At 38.2% G+C, this 21,378-nt stretch overlaps 1 protein-coding gene across 1 annotated transcript in view; it reads left to right on the top strand.

The window, feature by feature from the left end:
- Positions 1 to 21,378, top strand: part of DOCK2 (dedicator of cytokinesis 2) — an 816,002-nt gene that overhangs the window by 326,282 nt on the left and 468,342 nt on the right. The window contains exon 23 of the mRNA XM_063447503.1: positions 7,597 to 7,705. Coding sequence (XP_063303573.1) covers positions 7,597 to 7,705 — 109 coding nt within the window. The remainder of the gene's footprint in view (positions 1 to 7,596; positions 7,706 to 21,378) is intronic.

Genomic DNA, 21,378 nt, shown 5'->3' on the forward strand with positions numbered 1-21,378 from the left:
CCATCATGGCAGGTTGGGGTATGTGGAAGTTTAAAACCTCCTCCATTATAGTAATAGGGGCCAGCAGACAAATAATACTAAACATTATTGTTCACTTGCATGAAAGCAAGTAAATTATAGCATTTGGTCCCTATTCAATTTAAAATTGGTGCTTTGAGAATCTTTTGAATCCTATACGTTTTATAGGATTCATATGCAAAAGCACTGATTTTAAATCTGGACACTGAATGCATCAAGGCAACTGCTGCAGATTTGCTTGGGCTAAATGAATTCTGACCTTATTTGGCTTTAGTTAATATGAGATTTGCCACTGCAGTCTGAATTCACCGGATTTTGTCCATCCGAACAAAATCCGGTGTTTAGTGAATAACCCTGGTAGTCTGCATTGGTGGTCTTATCGCTTCTGCACATGTGTAGAAATATATGTAGCACATTTCAGAATAATATAAATATTAAGAATATAAATACAAAAAGTGTCAGTTGAAGAAGAGCACTAGTTAAACATATTCTGTTTCTTTTTTTGTATTCTGTTCAGGTCCATTCACTTCTTTTCCCTTAAAATAATGTGCTCATTTTATAGCACATATTGATTCTTTTTAGCAGTAGTGACATAAATGTTTAATGGTATTTGCTGCATGCCAAAGGACACTGTTGAAAGTAAAGAGAGCAAAAATATGGAGCTGGGTATGATGATGTATATCATAGGCAGGGTTTGAAAAAAGTTTTTATTTAAATCACACAGACATTTTGAAAATGGGTTAATCCATCATTAAAGTAGCAAATCAGTAGCAGTTAATGCTTTAATATTGAAAAGGAAAAACATTTTTTTTTTCTATTTATCACTGTATATAGTTTTTGCCAAGCTTTCTGGCAGTTCAGTGTGATTTATGAGCAATGAAAGCATAGTTTTACAGTTTCACTAAAAACAGATCCTAACTTTGCTTTAGAATCATATCATCTCTATCATTTCCGGAAAATGGTTTGTAATTTTATACTGCATCTGTATTCATTTAAAGTATTGCACATCAAGCCAAAACTTCAATTACAGACTAGAACTGGTATCATAGCTCTTAAAATGTGTTTCTCGTGATTCTCAATGTGCCAAAATAAGTAATTTCAATTGAGATTTTAAGCAGATAAAACATTTCGTATTATAAACAGTCATTTTAGAAATGTAAGATTATCAAATGTTAAAATTCTTCTTTTTTTTTGAAGAGCAACTGTATTAAGGAAATGTGAACAGCCCATACATGCATTCATTTAAATAATTCAACTCCAATAGATTTAGATTGTAAGCTATTTTTGGCAGTGCCCTTTTCACCTACGGTTTCTATATGCCAAATATGTTTTGTTAAAATTGCTTGTCTTATTTTACTTCTTGTACAGTGTTGCAGAATATGTTTGTGCTATAAATGTAATTGTGATTGTATTTATAAATATGATACAGTTGTTGTTTTTTTTTACCAGTTATAATTGAACACCTTTTGCAAGGTATATTTTCAGACATTTTGAGAACAATGGGTGCTAACGCAAAAAAGAAAGGGGAAAGATTTTATAAAGAACAAGCAATAGCAAAATTATTAAAATGTTCACAAGTATGTAAACAAATTCAAGCTGAAGGTGGAAGGGATGGGGGTTTAAAATAAATAGGAGTCTATCTATCTAGCTATCTATCTATCTGTTATAAATATATATATATATATATATATATATATATATATATATATATATATATATATATATATATATATATATATAGATAGATAGATAGATATGAAAAAATGAAAATATATATGTTTTAGCATTGAGAAAAAGAGGGGTCCTAATGACTTGGTCTATGTAGAGGTGATGTCTCTTTGTATTAGGTTAGAACTTCCTGGTACTAATTCCTAAACCAGTTTGTGGAAATCAAGGTGAAATGATGGCTACATATTGTGTGTGTGTGTGGAAAAATAAGTAAGGCATGTTTAAGACAGATAAAAAAAAAAAAAAAAAAAAAACATAAACAAAAAACAAACCCCACATGAGAAGTGGCAAAGAATTAGTACCATTGATACATTCATGTAAAATTTTAGTGGCATTATAACAATCAAAAAGGTACTAAAAGTAAGGAAAGACTCATATACACTTGACACTTGGGTTATTCACTAAAGTGAGAATTTATTGGAATTTCAGAGTGAATTCAAAGTGGCTATGTGGCCATAAATTTGACATTCAAACTGAAAACAGAATTGACTTGAAAGATTTTTCCAATTTGGCTATTTTGCCCTAAATTTGGAAATTCACTTGATATTCCCAGAAATGTTCTCCTTAGTGAATAATCCTGATAGTATCATTGCCCATTGTCTGATAACACTGGCATACTGGTTTGCACTGACTAGAAGGAAGAAACTAAGTATAATTTTTCAGTAAATCTCTGCAGTGTATTTAATGATACTGAAAGTATGAGAGGCATTGTGAAGTAGACTAGATGAGTAACACTATTCAATGGGGCTCCAATGAGTGTGTATAGTTTAGATAGACAGACAAACGTTTTAATATCGAGAAAAAGGGAGTCGTAATGACTTGGTCTATATCGAGGTAATGGGGACAGTAATATCCAGCTCTGTTGTTTTTTTTTTTGTTTTTGTATTTATTATTAAATTCCACCCTTCTGCTATACATGTATTTAATTGCCACAATCAAAAGGTTAGAACTGCATGCTAGTAATTTCCAGAAATATCAACATCAAATGTTTGGGAAATAATTGATGAAAATAAAAATATGAGCGGCTTTAAGAAGTTAATTAGTAGAGTGACACTAGTCCAAGAGATTCCAATGAGCATAATAATTCATACATAGTCCATCCATCTGTCAGGTACTAAAACGGTAGGAGGCATATATGATCAAATGTTGTGTACTTCCTCTGTACTTGCAGGTGGGTGGTAACTGATCACAATGCCTTTTTAAATTACAGTGTTATAACATGATGTTTATTAATTCACTGGTTATTGTTGAGTCATTTATGGTGGACTAGGATAACTGAAGGCGGACAAGTAAAAACAAGGAGTAGCAAATTCAATGTAAAGGAGCAGAAGAGATTTAATTAGCTTAGAAAGAATCAGGGACACACTTACCAGTCTGTAGAGTAGCTGAGACTATAGAATATATATGCAATCCCTGTCCTTTCCATATATATATATATATATATATATATATATATATATACTTTTAATAGACTAGTATATGGAATATAGTAAAAGTATGGGAAACAAGAAGTACACAGTATCATATTTGTATGTGTACTCAAATCATATATGTATCATAAAGTATCAGGTTTTTCAAAAAATGATATTCAAATGAAGTAGACACCTTCTGTCCACTAAGGTATGCAAAATAATATACCCAAGGCTTTTGAGGGAACCTTCTTCTCTCACTCTTCTATCCGTGTTGTTTATTTCCTTTTGGGTTGAAATCCAGGCTTAGAACAGTGTTCCATTTCTAAGAAAATTGGGATAGTTGTTCAGAAATTATTTATCGAAACATCTCAAAGTGGCATTCCCAGGGTCCAACATGAGATTGCTAGGCGATACATTACAACAATGTTTGTATATGCATCAATTTGGAAGCTACTTTTATCATGTTTGCTCTCACAACAAATCACCTAGCTATGTTGATGTGTATATTTTATAAAGTAATTTATAGTCTCACTTGTGATATGAAATGGGAATTTTATTACTTCACCTAACTGTAAATTATGTGCATGGAAATCAATCTTTTCTATTGCACATACTTGGTTGTTTTTTTGTTTTTTTTTTAAATACTTTGTCTCAAGATGCCTTTATTACCATTTTAATTAATGTAAAGTAAGTATATGAAAAAAATAAAAATAGAAACAAAGGTTATACAAGAAAACAAAAAAAAAAAAACAGACAAACCTCCTGCCCACAGGTGGGAGAGTAAGTAAAAATCCGAGAACTGCAAGCTTTCTATGTTTCCATGTTTTAAATTTTTATATTTAGACTATAAAATATATTTAAATGTAAATTATAGTCACAAATCTAACATCAGTATATGTTTTCTCTACATATTGCATGCTTGGTGTGTTTAAAGGGTTATAAAAACCTTATTAAATAAGCTTAAAACTTTGTCAGGTTAAGTGCACTGCGCTGGTTTACGTGACCCTGACGATATCACCAATGCCCTCTTGTGTTTCAAATATGTATCATAGAGAAGCATTTAATTGGACCATTGCACCAGCTCAAATCGCACTGCGTGCGCATGACAGATGTGATTTGTTCACAGAATTGACATTAGGCAGCCTGGAACAGCGTTTCAAACTCCCTAAATCACGTGTGTCCTGTATGCATCTAGTTCCTGGCACAAATGTGCAAATATATTTTGGATATTTTTAAAACAAACAAGTAATGAACATAGTACAATTAAGAAAAAAATAAAGAAAATAAAGAAAAGTAAAAAGAATAAAATAAAGAAAATAAATTAGAAAAGAAGAGGAGAGGAGAGGGAAGGGATCCATAATTTTGGTTGATATTAAGAATAATAAATTAATCAGCATTGTGTATTCTATTTAGCAGATCTGCATATATGTTAGTATCAAATATCTTATAATATCATCTCTACAGGGTGTGTTCTAAAAGCAGAAGTGGTCATAGTGGTTGGAGTAACTCTTTACTTGTACCATATTAGCAGCATTTTCTTTTAGTTTATCGGAACATGTATTTGTTCCGGGAAAATCACCCACCTATTTACAAAACATAGCAATGTATCTCTAACAAATTACACAATGGATGTAAGCCAAAAGAATACTTGTAAAACTGTTTTATGTGCTTTGAAACCAGCTGGGAAGCATAAGAAACATGCAATTAATTGGTTGAGCTTCAAATAATTCAGTAACTCCAAGACATCCAGGTTTTCTCAAAAAAGAAAATAATAAACTTATAGAGACCCTATAGTCATCAGAACAACTACAGCTTATTGCATTTGTTTTGGTGATTAGAATCATTCACTTCAGGCCTTTTGCTGTAAACACAGTCTTTTCAGATAAAATGCAGTGTTTACATTACAGCCTAGTGATAACTCCACTGGCCACTCCTTAGATAGCTGGCAGTCTCAGTCAATCCTATGGGAGGCACTGTGATTGGCTCAGACCACCACTTCTGATTATGTCAGCAGAAAGAAGTAGTTCACAGGCAAACAGGGGCAGAGCCAGGAGCTGCATACCTGAATGCAAGTAAGATTTTACTATATTGAGGGAGGCAAGAGTGGGCCAGAGGTGTAGATGGTGGTTTTAACACTATGGGGTTCTTTTTATGGGTTTTTTTGCCTTGTATTGTAAAATTCAAAGAAGCTATGTACATTTATTGCTAATTTAGATATTATTTCTTTTAAAAAATTGTCTTGAGTGAAAAGTTGAACAGAAAAAGTTGAAAAATTCAACTTTATTTACATTGATTTGGAAATTAGTTTATAGTAAATATATGTAGTGGACTGGTATAGGCAAAATGTTTTCACCCTAAAATCATCTCAATGATGTTGAGGTTTTACTTGTTAAATTTGTGTGCAGCGGGTGGAGACTAATAATAAAATATACACAGTAAAGAGAGAGAAAGGTTGCGCCAGAAATAAAATAAATAAAAATAAAAAATAAAATAAAAATAAAAAATATAAAAAAATATAAATATAAAAATAAGATAAAATACAAAATAATACTTGATGGGACACCGATAGCTACAGCACGGACCCCACTGTCAGGGCATATACATCCCCTCCCCCCCCTCAACTGCACACTGGCATTCCGTGACAGGAATGTTCAGGGTACACATCATGCCACGGCAGCCCTGCCAGCTGACAGACGGGTTCACACGTTAACGCATTTACCACCGTCTCCTACACCAAGGCTGAGGCATGCCCACCAACACAACTCATATCTTTAGGGTATAATGCTATGGTTAAGCCGCTATGAATATGCACTGTGTTTTCACCTGTTTGCTGACAACGCCTACATGTTGCTGAAGATGATGTCGATACTGTGCCACTGCTGAACCCAGTGGTTTACTAACGCATAACATAGTCATCCTTCACTGAAAAGCTACGCACCCCCTCCCTCAAGTTACCTATTGGAAATAAATGATCTTATATTTGATTAACAACAACGCATACAAAAAAAAAAACACTTTGAGAATATACTGGCGGAATGTAACTGAGGGTCGGACCCAAATGTGACTAAAGCTATTGAAATTGTATTACTGACTTGTTGAATCCCACTCTTTTTTCTGTAACCCTTTTCCCTTCTAAAAACACGAAAAACACGAAAATACAAAATAATAGGTAAGTTCCAATGAGTGTCAGGAGATAAGATAAGTATAGTCACTAATTCCGCTGTGGGGGTAGGTTCTCTTGTTGTAGTAGTTCCCACCGTCTCGTGATATGGAAAACACAAGGAGAAAGGACCAATCGTGCGGAGTGTATACACTTAATGTGACAGTATTAAAAATATATATGTTGCACTCACATTTGGGTGAGCTATAGCCAGCTCAGGGTTTGTAGGCATACCCCGCTTACAGGATATATTGGTGCTTGTCCTCCAAGGGGTTTGTCCAACTCTCAGGAGAAGAAGGAGATAAAAACAGCAGATAGTGCTCTCTGATGATATTTTAAGGTGGTGAATAAAATAAGATAAAATATACTCACAAGTAAAGTGCAGGTCACACTGCACTTTAGAAATAGCGTTAGTGGTATAATCCCCACTTCAGGATATGTAGTATAAAATGCCAGGAAAAAATAAAATAAAATAGTAATAATAGTGTGCAAAAAATGATAGTGGTACACATTTCTAACCAAAAATCATTTATTATATAAATAACACAATATAAATAACCATTTAACGCGTTTCACCGCTGGGGCTTTATCAAAAATTGAATAATAATGATAAAGCCCCAGCGGTGAAACGCGTTAAATGGTTATTTTATATTTTTAATTTTAATTTTATTTTTTATTTTTATTTATTTTATTTCTGGCGCAACCTTTCTCTCTCTTTACTGTGTATCTTTTATATAGAGGGTTAGAGGGTTACCCTCTAAAAGGTCGCTGCCTGTTCATTATATTATTAGCGCTAACCTTACCTTTTTTTAATAATAAAATATACATGCGAGTGTTGATATGCAAGTGTCCACATATGCCCAAAATTGTGTCTAGTTTAAAACACCTATGGCTACTAGGAATTCCCAAACCAAGTTTTCATCCCCCCGCTGCCAAATAAAAAAAAATATATATTTCTACTCCCTTCACCCTAGTAATAGTGAGGGAGACCTAATGAATCTAATACATGTTTAAGAAAATTTACTTTTGTTTTGGTTCTGAAGATGGACAATTGCCTTGGTCTTTAAGTGGTAAATAACTTATCAAGAGCTCATAAACTGATGATAAACGTGATCAGCTGGCCGGTAAACATGATTCGCTGGAAATAAATTGAGATCTATATTTTTAAAAGAACATTAACTATCTGTTGACTACAGTGCATTTAACAAAATTTTTATTTTTTAAAATGTAATAGTATTTTCAAGATTTTATTTTCTCACCATATCTTGATTTTTTCAGGCTGTATGAAGGCAAAGAACAGACAGAGTTTGAGGAGTCCATGAGGAAACTTTTTGAATCCATAAATAATCTTATGAAGAGTGAACACAAAACTACGATCTTGCATCAGGTTTGTTTTGTTTTTAAACTGTGAAGAGTATAACATAAGTTATATTGGTTTTCTTTTTAAAGTATTAAGTACTAAATGGTTTTTGCACTGGGTAATGGAGGAAATTAGACCAATAAGAAGGCCACTTATGATTTTGGTTATTGTAGTTGTAAAAACCCTCCCTTGTATGCTGGAATCAGTGACTATAATATTACATGTTTTTCTAGTTAGTAATCTACATGTACACCAATTCCTTAAAATAGAATGAACTTCTTAAACAACAGTACAAATACATTTGAGTGGCAAGATAAACTTTTGACAATGCGACTTCAATCTTCCTGCACTATTCTAATAGTTGTATATGTGCTTAGTGGGAATGGTGGTGTTCCTGTTGTCTTGGTGTTGTCCTGTCTTCTTAAACTGCTTCCTTTACAACACATATATAGCCACACTGTCACACATTCAAGATTGTCCCAGTGTATAATAAACATAACTTTGTGTTAGTGTCCAGTAACTCTTGGGTAGGCGAAATCCAGGATATGCACCGACTACTTGTAGGTGTCAATATTGTCCACACAATAGCATGTTCCAACTTCCTCTTTGACCATTGAGGGCAGAATTTGTGTGTGTCCTTGAAGCCTTGTTCTTTATATCCTGGTTGTTGACATTTATCAAAAATAACATCTCACACCTCTCCTGCAATTGTCAGGATAGAGCCTTTGATATAGGTGCAGAGGACTGTCCATGCAATGTGCTTGTGATACCCATCAGTACAGGTTGAGTTTGGAGAAGTCAGACAATAGAAGAACAAATGTTTTGCAAATGAACGCCTTCTTTGTCATCAGTTAGACTTGTGAATTCAACGGAAGAGTTGTACATTTATAACAGTATTTATACAAAAAGAGAGAGAATATATTGTCATACAGTGTCTGGAAAGGTAGTGGATGGAAGTACTTCCATCCACTACCTTTCCGTGTATGAGACGCCCCTATTTTTTTAACCCCAAATTAAGAAATATATATTTTAAACATCAATAGCACTAAAGTCCAGTTTGGCTGATCAGGATCCCCAACCAGTCCCGGCCCACTCACACTCCGGTAGGCTGCTCCCCATTGTACAGCCACGTCCGGACACTGGTTCTCTGGGCCGCCGTCCTGCTGTTGGCGGCAACAATGCCCTCTGCCCGTGGTACGCTAAGGGGAACCACGGGGTACCCTAAGGGGAATGTCTGGTCAAGGCCTGACCTTGCGGCGTCTATCTGTAGTCCGGAGCCGTGAGGTTTTGGTGTGGTCCAGAGTGGTGTGAGGAAGCATGTGGTTGCACAAGATCTCTCAGACCCACGTACACAATCAATTAAATTCACGGAGAAGCGCCTCCTCTGCTTCAAGTATGTCAGCAGGTCGCAGAGGTTTACAACACAGCCTAGGCTCGCAGGAACCTGGCAGTAGCGAACTCCACAGGTAGTGTTCTTTCAGCGAGTAGCCAAGTTTTGTGCCCAAATTGAGTAAGTACCATAAGTATTTGGCTTAATATTTTGGTTTTGGTTTTTGAAGGAGCTCCAGCCACATGCACCTAGCTTGGTTGGCTGTCAGGCCCTGTGTACAAGTGTTTTTTTTTTTCTTTTTTTACCCCTGAAGTGACATTCCGTGTATAAAAAGACTCTTAATTGTAGACTAAAAGAAAAAAAATAGTCTTATACATTGAAGATTAAAACAGCTGAACATGCAGGTCCAAAATATGAAGGAAATATTTTTTTTCAGAATTGCCACATTCACTGGATGTTCACTTATCATCTTCAGCATCCGAGAAATGATTAAGTATTGCTAGATAATACAGTGGCAACACATTGCACCATCAACATCACAAGACAGTTGCCTGTAAAACTAGACTTCTAACACTGAGCACCATTTTTATTCCCCTCATAGATCATCATCTTCATCTAGCAGTGCAGTAGTTCGAGCAATCTGTAAATCTTGCTCATACTATGCTTCCAATGCTGGATTTATAAAAACGTCTGGTGGGGCTAGAGAAGGCATGGTACAAATTCAAGATTGGGGTCTCCTATCAGTTTTCTCAAACTTCAGGACTTCTCAAAGTTGTAATTACTGTTTACAGAAATGTTGTAGTACTGGAGGTACTTTATGTCCACTTTATTGCTAAAGAGGATTATAGGGATGTTTTCACATAGTCTCTGTGATCTCTGGGATGTGGTATGTGGTTGGCTAATGATTTGGGATGATCGTGTAGACCACCACCACATACTTATTCATGTTACTTTTTGAATTACCCCCCTTTTACATTTTATTCTTGCGTTTTCAGTTACCCTAGATGATACTTCAACTGTATATAAGTGTTGGACATCAGCTTAAGTCTCTTAATTTTCACCACATTAGCTAGGAGGGAGGGGGATTAGCCTTTTTTAACCCCTTAACGCTGTTACGACGTACCATGCCGTCCTGCATTAAATGGGCTTTAAAGCCGTTGCGACGGCATGGTACGTCGTAACGGCTTGCAGCCCCAGGAGGTGAGTTGTACTTACCTCCGCCGCGATCCTCTTCTGGGGGTCTGCCTGACAGCCCAGGCAGCCCCCCTCTGGCAAATGAGGCCCGCAAATATATATATATATATATATATATATATAGATAAATACATACAATTACATAATAGATTACATTAGTATATACGTAGAATTTAAATACCTATAAATGCATATATATTAAAATTCACGTATATATTTAAATAATCTTTTAACATAATTATGTGATTTGAATAATTAAAATTTGATTGACATGCCTGACAACACAGGGAGAAAGTGCAGAGAATTTAATTCGCAAGCACTATATTTGACCCTGTAACTCTCCAAGACACCAAAAACCTGTACTTAGGGGGTACTGTTTTACTCGGGAGACTTCGCTGAACTCAAATATTAGTGTTTCAAACTGGTAAATTGTATTACAACGATGATATTTTAAGTAAAAGTGACATTTTTCGCATTTTTTACAAGCGAACAGCACTTTTATGGTCTATATTATTGTTGTAATATGTTTTACTGTTTTAAAACACTAATATTTGTGTTTAGTGAAGTCTCCCGAGAATAACAGTACCCCCCATGTACAGGTTTTATGGTGTTTTGGAAAGTTAGAGAGTCACATATAAGGCTTGCATTTCATTTTTTTCACATTGAAATTTGCCAAATTGGTTATGTTGCCTTTGAGAGCGTATGGTAGCCCAGGAATGAGAATTACCCCCATGATGGCATACCATTTGCAAAAGTAGACAACCCGAGGTATTGCAAGTGGGGTATGTCCAGTCTTTCTTAGTAGCCACTTAGTCACAAACACTGGCCAAATATTAGTTTTTTGCTTTTTTCACACAAAAACAAATATGAACGCTAACTTTGGCCAGTGGTTGTGACTAAGTGGCTACTAAAAAAGACTAAACATACCCCACTTTCAATACCTTGGCTTGTCTACTTTTTCAAATGCTATGCCATTATGGGGGTAATTCTCATTCCTGGGCTACCACACCGTCTCAAAGGTAACATTACTAATCTGGAAAATTTCAATTTGAAAATGGAATGTTCTATATTTGACCCTGTAACTTTCCAAAACAACATAAAACCTGTTAATGGGGGGTACTGTTGTACTCGTGAGACATCGCTGATTACAAATATGTGCATTTTTTGACATGTTATGACATTCACAGTTAAAATGTCAGACGGAAATGCAAATTTAAAAAATAAATCTTATTTTCTCACATTTTTTTTAATTTTATTCATAATGAATTATGTTCCATATATGAATAGTTAATGATAGATTAAAGCCCTGTTTCTCCTGAACAAAATGATATATAATAAGCGTGGGTGCATATAATTTGAAAGAGGGGAACTACAGGTGAACAGACATATAGAGCAAATTCCAGTTTTTGTTTACGTTTTGTTTTGATCAGAACGTGCACTATTGACTCCGTCCTGAAGGGGTTAAGGGGTGCCGTTGAAGGCATGGTAGGAGAAGTATACCGTTTCTTTTACATCTCCTTTATCTTCATTTGTTTCCCTACCTACCCCTTTTTCCCTCCTAGATTTTGGTACTTTATGCTAGAGATGCCATAGGATAGCTGTCTATCCCGTCTGCTAATCATTTCGTTTCTTGTTATAGTTGTTACATTTTATCCAGGTAGCAGTTACATTTGTTTTTCTTTATATTCTATAAGAGTTAGAAAGTTACCATGTATATAATATCTTAGAGTACAAGATGCCACAGTCACAAAATATGAGGTAGATATAGTTACCAAAATGTTGAGGAAAGCATAAAGCTCACATGAAAAAGAGAAAAAAGAGATCATAGTGCAAACTTTAATTAACACACAAAGTTAAAAGCTGATAAAAGGAACACTCACAAATATAATGGCACAATTGAAATGAATCAATGTGTGCAAAAGTGCTTTTTGCCTCAATTGGGCTTAGTCCCAAGGAACATCAGTTGCAGTGTATCAGCAGGGCTTCCTTCACAGACCACAGGTGATCAAGAATTAGGCATCAGTTGATTAGATGCCACTGCGCTGGAGTCCTTACGGGGGTATAAATTAGCTCAATGCGTTTCGTCTCTTTCCAGGCTTCTTCAGGAGAATGTGTGTTCTTCCTTCGAAACTTGACATTTAAATATGCCAGGCAACATCCTTTTGCTGTGTCTGCGCATACGCCCCACCGCTGTTAGGTGACGTCATTACGTCCTGTTGGTGTTCCTCTCTGGAACACAAACAAACTTTATTGCTCTAAGCAAATTCGGACAACCCTGAACCTATACGTTAAAACCAGTCTCTAGCCGATTGCCAAAAGTCATCATATCCACAGATCTATCTGATGTTGAAAATAATCTCAACTGGATAATTAAAAATGATCTGAATTGGATATGTAAAAATCTAAATATGAAAAGGATAAATAAGTGATAGAAGTCAATATACATGATTCAATAGATTTGTGAATATTACAAAACATAAGTAAAATACAGTGATTACAGTGAACAGGAATATTATAGTGCATAATATCAATGTTGATGCTGATATATTCCAATAATGGGAAATCATGGTGGTGAAACATAAATAGTTCATAAAAGTATAAAATACATAATGCAAAATACGCAATATACATAATACGTTTTTTTATTTTTTTTAAATCCTAAAAGATTTTGGGGGTAAGAAAATAGAGAAATAGAGATACTTAATAAACTCTAAAATAAATGGTGAGACCTAGGGAATTATAAATAAAATACCATACATAATAATAACAACACAAGTGTAGTTTTTAAAATGTAGATGCTCTGACCATTTATAAAGTGCTTAATTTTAAAAGAGTCCCCAGCAGTGGTGCTTTTAAAATCTAATGTTTTGTGCTGCATCTGCCACATTTATAAAAGCCCTTGGGGTTTTCACTCAAAACTATTGTCAGGAATCATTATGTCCTTTCTATTCCTGACCTCCAGTAAAACACTAGGGGCTAGAATAGATTTAACATTTCCAGTTTTCTTGTAAGTTACACAAGGTTTTTTTTAGGAAAACATTTTTAAAAAACTCATCTTGAATTAAAATATTTATTTATAAAATATTTTACCAGGATGGATACATTGAGATTTCTCTCGTTTTCAAGAATGCCCTGGGTCCAAAAACATTGCATTACTATAGGATACAACATTACAAAATTTAATACATATTGGGTAATACATATCTTCAACCATGACAGGTGCATTCTGTGCTGAGGTATATTGCCATAGATATCTTAAAAGATTTTAGATTGAATGAAGATTTGACTGTGTCCCTAAGGTTATTCCATAATTGTGGTGCTCTGTAGGAAATTGAGGATCATGCCACTTTATTTTTGGATTGCGTTATGCTAAATATTGTGCTAGTACTGGATAGGAGGTTATACAGTAGGAGGTGGGAACAGCTGGGGAGAGCATTCTACTCAGGTAGGATGGGAGCGTCCCAGAAATGCCCTTATGCACAGGGCTGGAAAGAAGAAGAATGCGTTGGGATTCCAGCGACAGACAGCTTAGCTCTTTTAACATGTCACAGTGGTGCGTAAAGTAATTACATTCTAGTACAAAGTGGCAGAATGAATTATATAACAAATTAAGTTTATTAAGGTGGGTTTGCGTTGTGGATGCATACACAACATCTCCATAATCAATGATCGGCATTAGCATTTGTTGCATCTGTTTCCTTCATAGGCGTGCGCAGCCTATTGCATTAGGGTGTGCACCCTAAAGCACAAACACACGCCGCATGTATATATATATATATATATATATATATATATATATATATATACATACATACACACACATACATATACTGCTGTTTGTGTGTGCTGCTGGTGCGCTGTGTGTGTGTGGGTGTTCGTAGTGTGCTATGTGTGTGAGGGTGCTGTTTGTGTGCTGTGTGTGAGGGTGCTGGTAGTGTGCTGTGTGTGAGGGTGTTTGTGTATGTGTGTTTGGGGCCTGTTAGTGTGCTGTGTGTGTGAGGGTGCTGTTTGTGTGATATGTGTGTGTGAGGGTGCTGTTTGTGTCGTGTATTTGTGAGTGTGCTGTTTGTGTGAGGGAGCTGTGTGTGTTTGTGAGGGTGCTGTTAGTGTGCTGTGTGTGTGAGGGTGCTGTTTGTGTGCTGTGTATGTGAGGGTGCCGTGTGTGCGCGCTGTTTGTGTTAGGGTGCTGTATGTGTGTAGGTGCTGTGTGTGTGTGTGTGTGCTGTATGCTTGGAGGGATTGTGAAGGTGGGGGCAGATTAGTAAATAACCCCCTCCCTTCTTACCTTATGTAGGGAGGGGGGATCCTTGCTGTCCAAGGGAGAGTGAACTCTAGCCTGCGGGCCTAGAGTTCACTCTCGCGAGATCTGAGCATTGCCGCGGCAACACTCAGATCTCGCGAGAGGAACCTGGCGGAGCTTCTGTCTAGAGCTCCCCGGGTCCTCTCCTGCCTCCCTCCATGCTGCTGGTGAGGTAGATCTTTGATCTCCCCGCCGGCCCATGGAGGCTAAGAGCAGAGCCGGCACTTAGATAGCGCCAGCTCTGCATGAGCCGACAGGGGAGATCCGGAGATCTCCCCTGCCGGCAGGGGTCAAGTCCTGGGGAATAAAGTGTGGGATCTCTCCCAAGATTCCCACCCCCCCAAAAAAATATACACGTGTGTGTGTGTGTGTGTGTGTATATATATGTATATATATATATATATACATACACGCGTACACACACTCACACACACATACTCAGACACACACACATATATTCACAGACACACAACATACATTCACAGACACACACACACTTACAGGCACACACACATACAGGCACACACACATACATTCACAGACACACACTCACTTACAGACACATACACTCACAGACACACACATACATTCACAGACACACACACACATACATTCACAGACACACATACACACTTATAGGCACACACACATACATTCACAGACACACACTCACTTACAGACACATACACTCACAGACACACACATACATTCACAGACACACGCACTTACAGACACAGACACACACACACATACATTCACAGACACACATACACACTTATAGGCACACACACATACATTCACAGACACACACTCACTTACAGACACATACACTCACAGACACACATACACACACACTTAAAGACACATACACTCACAGACACACACACAAACACTCACAGACACACACACATTCACATACACACTTACAGGCACACAGACACACACATACACACTTACAAACACATACACTCACAGACACACACACACACACACTTACAGACACTCACACATACATACATACACAGACACACACACTCACACACATTGACAAATTATTTTTTTTTTTTACAAAAATTGTCCACCCAGCCTCCCTACCTGGAGAGCTGGCGTGGACTTGTCCCTGGGGTCCAGTGGGTCGGGCGGCTCTCTCCATACAACAAGCGGCGAGGGAGCTGTGTGCTCTCTGCTCCCTCTCACCGCGCGGGCTGTCTGCTGTAGCTGGGAGCCGGAATATGACGTCATATTCCGGCTCCCATTACCAGCAAACGGCGCGCGGCGAGAGGGAGCAGAGAGCACACAGCTCCCTCGCCGCTTGTTGTATGGAGAGAGCCGCCCGACCGGAGGGGGGGGGGGGTGTCCGGGTGTCCATCACCTCTTGCTCCCCCCCATGACGGGGGAGGAGGAGGAAAGCATTTGGGGGCGGCAGAGTACCTGCAGGAACAGCGTTCCTGCAGGACTCACAGGCGTGCCGCGGGGATTAGGGTGTGCCCAGGCACACCCGGCACACCCCGTGCGCACGCCTATGGTTTCCTTACTGTAGGGCTTAGGCAGGATTTGTTTCTGTACAGGGTACCTAGTTTTGGGTAAAGTTTGGAAGAGATTTTTTCAATATGAAGGAGAAGAGATAGATTGGGATCTAGCAACATACCTAGGTATTTAAAAGAGCAGACTGCTGTCAGTGTGCTATTTGAATTTGTTCTGATACACAGTTGTTGATTTTGTAGTTTACATAATTTAGGTACAGTTCCAAAGATCATTGTAACAGTTTTGTCAGTGTTTAGGAAGAGTTTGTTATCCGCTATCCACTTTTATACCTCTGTGAATTGGTTTTGGAGCACAGCCTCAAGATGCAGTAGCTTGGATTTACTAGTGTAGATTACACTGTCGTCTGCATACATGTGTACAGTTGAGGATTTGCAGACGTTGGGCAGATAATTTATATATAATGTGAGTAGCAGGGGGCCGAGTATGGAGCCTTGGGGAACACCACATGTGACTGGAAGAGGGAGGGAAGCGCTATCAGAAATGGCAACATATTGCAATCTGTCTGAAACATACGATTGAAACCAGATTAGCAGACGATCACCAATGCCTGAGTTTTTACGTTTTTGCAAAAGAATGCCATGGTCTACTGTGTCAAAGGCCTTGGCAAAGTCAAGGAAAATAGCTTCAGTTAAGTCTCCTTGTTCCATGCCAATTTGGATGTCATTGCAAACTTTTAAGAGGGCAGTCGAAGTTGAGTGATTTGGATGAAAGCCTGATTGATCAGGGGACAGATAATTTGATTGTTGATAATATTCACATAGTTGCGTGTGGATGCGTTTTTCCAAGATTTTTGACAACACTGAGAGCAATGATATTGGGTGATAGTTAGATATCAAAGTATTGTCACCACTTTTATGGATAGGTACACCTTTTGCAGTCTTCCAAATTTTGGGTATGTATCCTTACACCAGGGATTCATTGATAAGGCAAGAGTAAGCGCTAAATAACAAATGGGGCAGCAACCCTATAAGGGAGTCCCTCAAAAACCCTTAGAATACAACAAGAGAAAAAAAGAGGAGATAGGGCTGCGCCAGAAAGACCTAATATCATACAATAATTAAAATAAAAGATAGTCCAAATAAAAAAGTCTTAACTAGAATGCTCTTATTGAGATCACAGAGTCTATAAGGTGATTGGTCAGGAACAATGTCCTCGCTGTCCTTGTCCATGTAGATCCACTCATATGCAAAAGATAAAACAAATAGAGAACCAAATAGTGCAATATGTTCAGTCGTAATAAAGCAAATAAATATAAAAAGCTGTTATAAAACTCACATGTACAAGAGCTATAGCTAGCTCTAGTGTGAAAGGCGTACAACGGTACAATCCCAGCTTGTGGGATATGGGATAAACTTCCTTCGTCAAGGGTATGTTCAACACTCAAATAAAAAGAGACAACCATAGTGCTCATTGGATAAAATAATGGTGTATAAAATATATAAAATGGTACTCACAAGAAAGGAGCAGGCCAGCTGCTCCTTGATGATAGCGCTGGTGGTATGATCCCCACCTAGGATGATAAAATGCCAGGTAAAAGATAAAAACAATATAAAGTGTATAAAAAGATAATTGGCACAATATAGAATATCCACAGTGCGTTTTGCCAATACAGCTTCTTTAAAATGGAATTAGGACCTAATACCTGGCAGGGTAGGTTTAAATAGGAGTGCAAATAATTGAAATTGGCGCCAAAATTGAGGACAGACAATCAGAATCCTAGTGGTAAACAATTATCTTAAAACATGTAAAAACAGATTTCAATTAATATGTATAAAAAATAATAGGCTATATGAACCTTGTATGGTTATTTAGTGTAAATGATAATATATAGTAATGTAGTGCTGTCACGTGACTAGCGTGATAACCGCAATGAGTTCTGGGATATGTAGTGCAATATTAGTAGAGGTTGACTTTGGCGCGCACTGGGCATCCGCCAACGTTGGGACAAGTGGGCGGTGTATAGACGTTGGCTCGCATATAGTTGCATCCGGCGTCAAGGAAAGAAGGCGTCGGCACGCACAAAGCTGCGGCCGTCGTCATAGGAGATGGGCGTGTTTATATGATACAATAGAACGTTGGCACGCACAGAGCTGCGGCTGACGTAGGAATATGGGAGTGTACCTGGCAAACTAGAGAGAAGTGTCGCTAGGCATGGAGCCATATTTTGGGATGAAGTAATAATTATATATGGCTGATGAAAAGGGGGTTAGTAATATGAGCCATACTGGGGAAGGGAATAATATGAGCAATCATATAGGAAAAACATATATGGCTAAAGGGGGATAGTTACACAGTCACAATAATAAAATTAGACACAATCATAAAAATAAATAAAAATAAATAATAAAATTTAGTTGCACAGTAATAGCAGTAATAAATGCTAAAAATGAACAAAAGAAGAATAGGAATACATATGAAAATAAAATGATAATATATACTTATAAAAAATTAAACAAATCAAAATCAGCATTTAGACCATGGGGTATAAGGGTCTGGAGTTTATACACCCATTCCATTTCAGTTTTACCTAGAATGTTTTTAATATCCCTGCCCCTCCATGGTGTGGTACATTTTTTTATTCCAATTAATTTAAGCATTCTTGGGTCCTTATTGTGTTTAATAAAATGTTGAGCTAATTTATACCCACGTAAGGACTCCAGCGCAGTGTCATCTAAAGAACTGATTCCTAATTCTTGATCACCTGTGGTCTGTTGAGGAAGCCCTGCTGATACAGAGGTATCTACTGCGGACTGATGTTCCTGGGGACTAAGCCCAATTGAGGCAAAAAGTGCTTTTGCACACATTGATTCATTTCAATTGTGCCATTATATTTGTGAGTTCCATGTATCAGCTTTTAACTTTTTGTGTTAAAGTATGCACTATGATCTCTTTTTTCTTTTTCATGTGAGTTCTATGCTTTCCTCAACATTTTGGTAACTATATCTACCTCAGATTTTGTGACTGTGGCACCCTGTACTGTATTTACTTTTGTTTTGTACAGTTTGCTTGCATTTGGTTTTTGGAGGGAAACAGGGAGTGTTTCCTGTTTTTAGTGACTTGCCTGCACATTTTTTGCACTTTTAATCTCACTTACCCGTAACTTGGTTTCTAATATCTTAGATACTGTAATTTAACATTTCACTTTAGTATTTTTAGTCCTTTCAACGAACATTAGCCAAGATTGTCTAGGCATATTTACCTCAGAGTAAGTTTTATTCTTTTTATGGGTTGCATTTTTCATGAAGGATATGGTTGGAATGGGTTTTTCTAAACTCCACTTCCCCTTCACGTGTGGTCTTCTGGTTTTTCTCAATATTATATTTAGGGGTTACCCCCCATTCTGTATATAGCAACCTGGCACACTCTCCCTTAATCAAGTCATTTACAGTTACTCTCTGTGATCTGTAGGCCAACTTTGTGTGTTTTGGTATGTGACTAGATTTAGCATTACACATTAGGAGGACACGCTGGGCTTAAATATAAAAACCATCCCATCGATTACCAAACTTCTCTTGACCACACATTGAATTTAATAAAACCTCCGTTAGTATGGAATACTAAAGGGTGAACCTGGCTACATATTTCTTTTCAAATTCACCAGCCAAATGATGCTTCAAAAATTATGTTTTACCAATACCACCATCTCCAACTAGAACAAGCATTAACTGCACTTGAGGTTCTCCTTGGGCTGGCATGATTTGTGTCGTGCAGGGATCCTGCCCAAAGCTACAGGGATCGGTGGTGCTGCACTTTTGCTCGGGCAAAGAGACAGTCAAGTCTCCTTTGGGCATGGGATGGCTGTGATACAAGTAGGATTGTGAATAGGGGGGCTAAGGGAGGATGATATGTCTCACAGATATCAAATCTCACCTTCCAGAAGCATCTGTGAGGAAGTTAAAAAAAAAGTCCAGGGGCGTGGCCACGACCGGGATGCAAATGGACGCATAAGAACAGAGCTCCGCTCAACTAACGGCAAATCAGCCTGAATCCAACCAGGTAGCGACGGCTACAGCACCTCTAAGGGCACTTACCGACTGCCTGCACCCTCGAGCACCCATGGCGAGCAAATCCGCTCGTAAATCTAAGGGCAAAACGCCCTCACTGCAGATCGCGGCCTTTTCCCCGCCAAACAAGCGCTTCCAAGATGGCGCCGGAAGCGAGCGTTCTCCTTACTCGGAATCAGAGCGCAGTGAGTCTGGACGGAGTGATATCACCTCAATATCGCTGACCACTGCCCTACAAGCTGAGGAAACCAATATCCCTAAGCTGCTAGAAGACCTAAAAGCCACCATCAGGTCAGACTTTCAGAAATTAGCAGCAGACATAAGAAAGGATGTTCAAGCTATAGGGGAAAGAACAGCTCACTTAGAAGATAAGACAGAGGAGATCATAGAGGCTCACAATAATCTGGCTGATGCCTATGATACCTTCTCTGCAAAATTGCAAGCACTCGATACCAAAATCACAGATATGGAAGACAGAACCCGCAGGAATAACATCCGCCTGCGCGGTATTCCAGAGGAGGTCAGGGCCCAGGATTTAAAGCCGTACGTGACACAGCTATTTCAAACCCTGCTGCCAGAGGCTTCCCATCAAGAACTGGAGCTAGACAGGGCTCACAGGCTCATGAAACCACAAAATATACCCGCGGCGGTACCCAGGGACGCTATAGTCCGAGTCCACTTCTTCGCCACCAAGGAGAGGCTGATGCAAGCGGCCAGAGAACCAGCGCGTCTGACAGGGAAATATACAGGCCTTCAACTTTTTGCAGACCTATCACCGGCTACGCTAGCAAAAAGGAGATCCTTTGGTACCATCACTAAAGCACTGAGAGAGGTGCAAATTCCTTATAAATGGGGTTTTCCCACCCGTCTCATCATTCACAAGTGTCAGGGATCTTACCTGGAGTGGGAGTCCGGCAGGCAGAGTTAAGGCACCCTTTGCAATTCGGCACAGACCGAGGGGACTCAGGACAGAAATCCCCAAGGGTGTGACACAGTGCACTGGGGCTGAAATAACCAGTGCTTCCTGGAACGCAGTACAGACAAGGGAAATCCAGAAGAGTAGTCGGTAACAGAATCAGAAGTCAGGGCTGGCGGCAATCAGGCGAAAACAGTAGACGAGAAGGAGATCAAAACCAGGAGTCAGACAAACAGCAGTGAAACCAAACGGAACAGGAAACACGATCTGACAACGAGGACAAGACTTGCGGGGTTTAAATAGGAAGACTCAGCCAATAATCATGGAACCAGGAACAGGTGTGCAGATCCCAGGCAAACAGGCTCAGACTACCGGATACCAAGAACATGTAGAAACAGTCAAAGATGCGTG

The sequence above is a fragment of the Pelobates fuscus genome, chromosome 3 (assembly GCF_036172605.1).
Source record: "Pelobates fuscus isolate aPelFus1 chromosome 3, aPelFus1.pri, whole genome shotgun sequence".
Taxonomy (NCBI): Eukaryota; Metazoa; Chordata; class Amphibia; order Anura; family Pelobatidae; genus Pelobates; species Pelobates fuscus.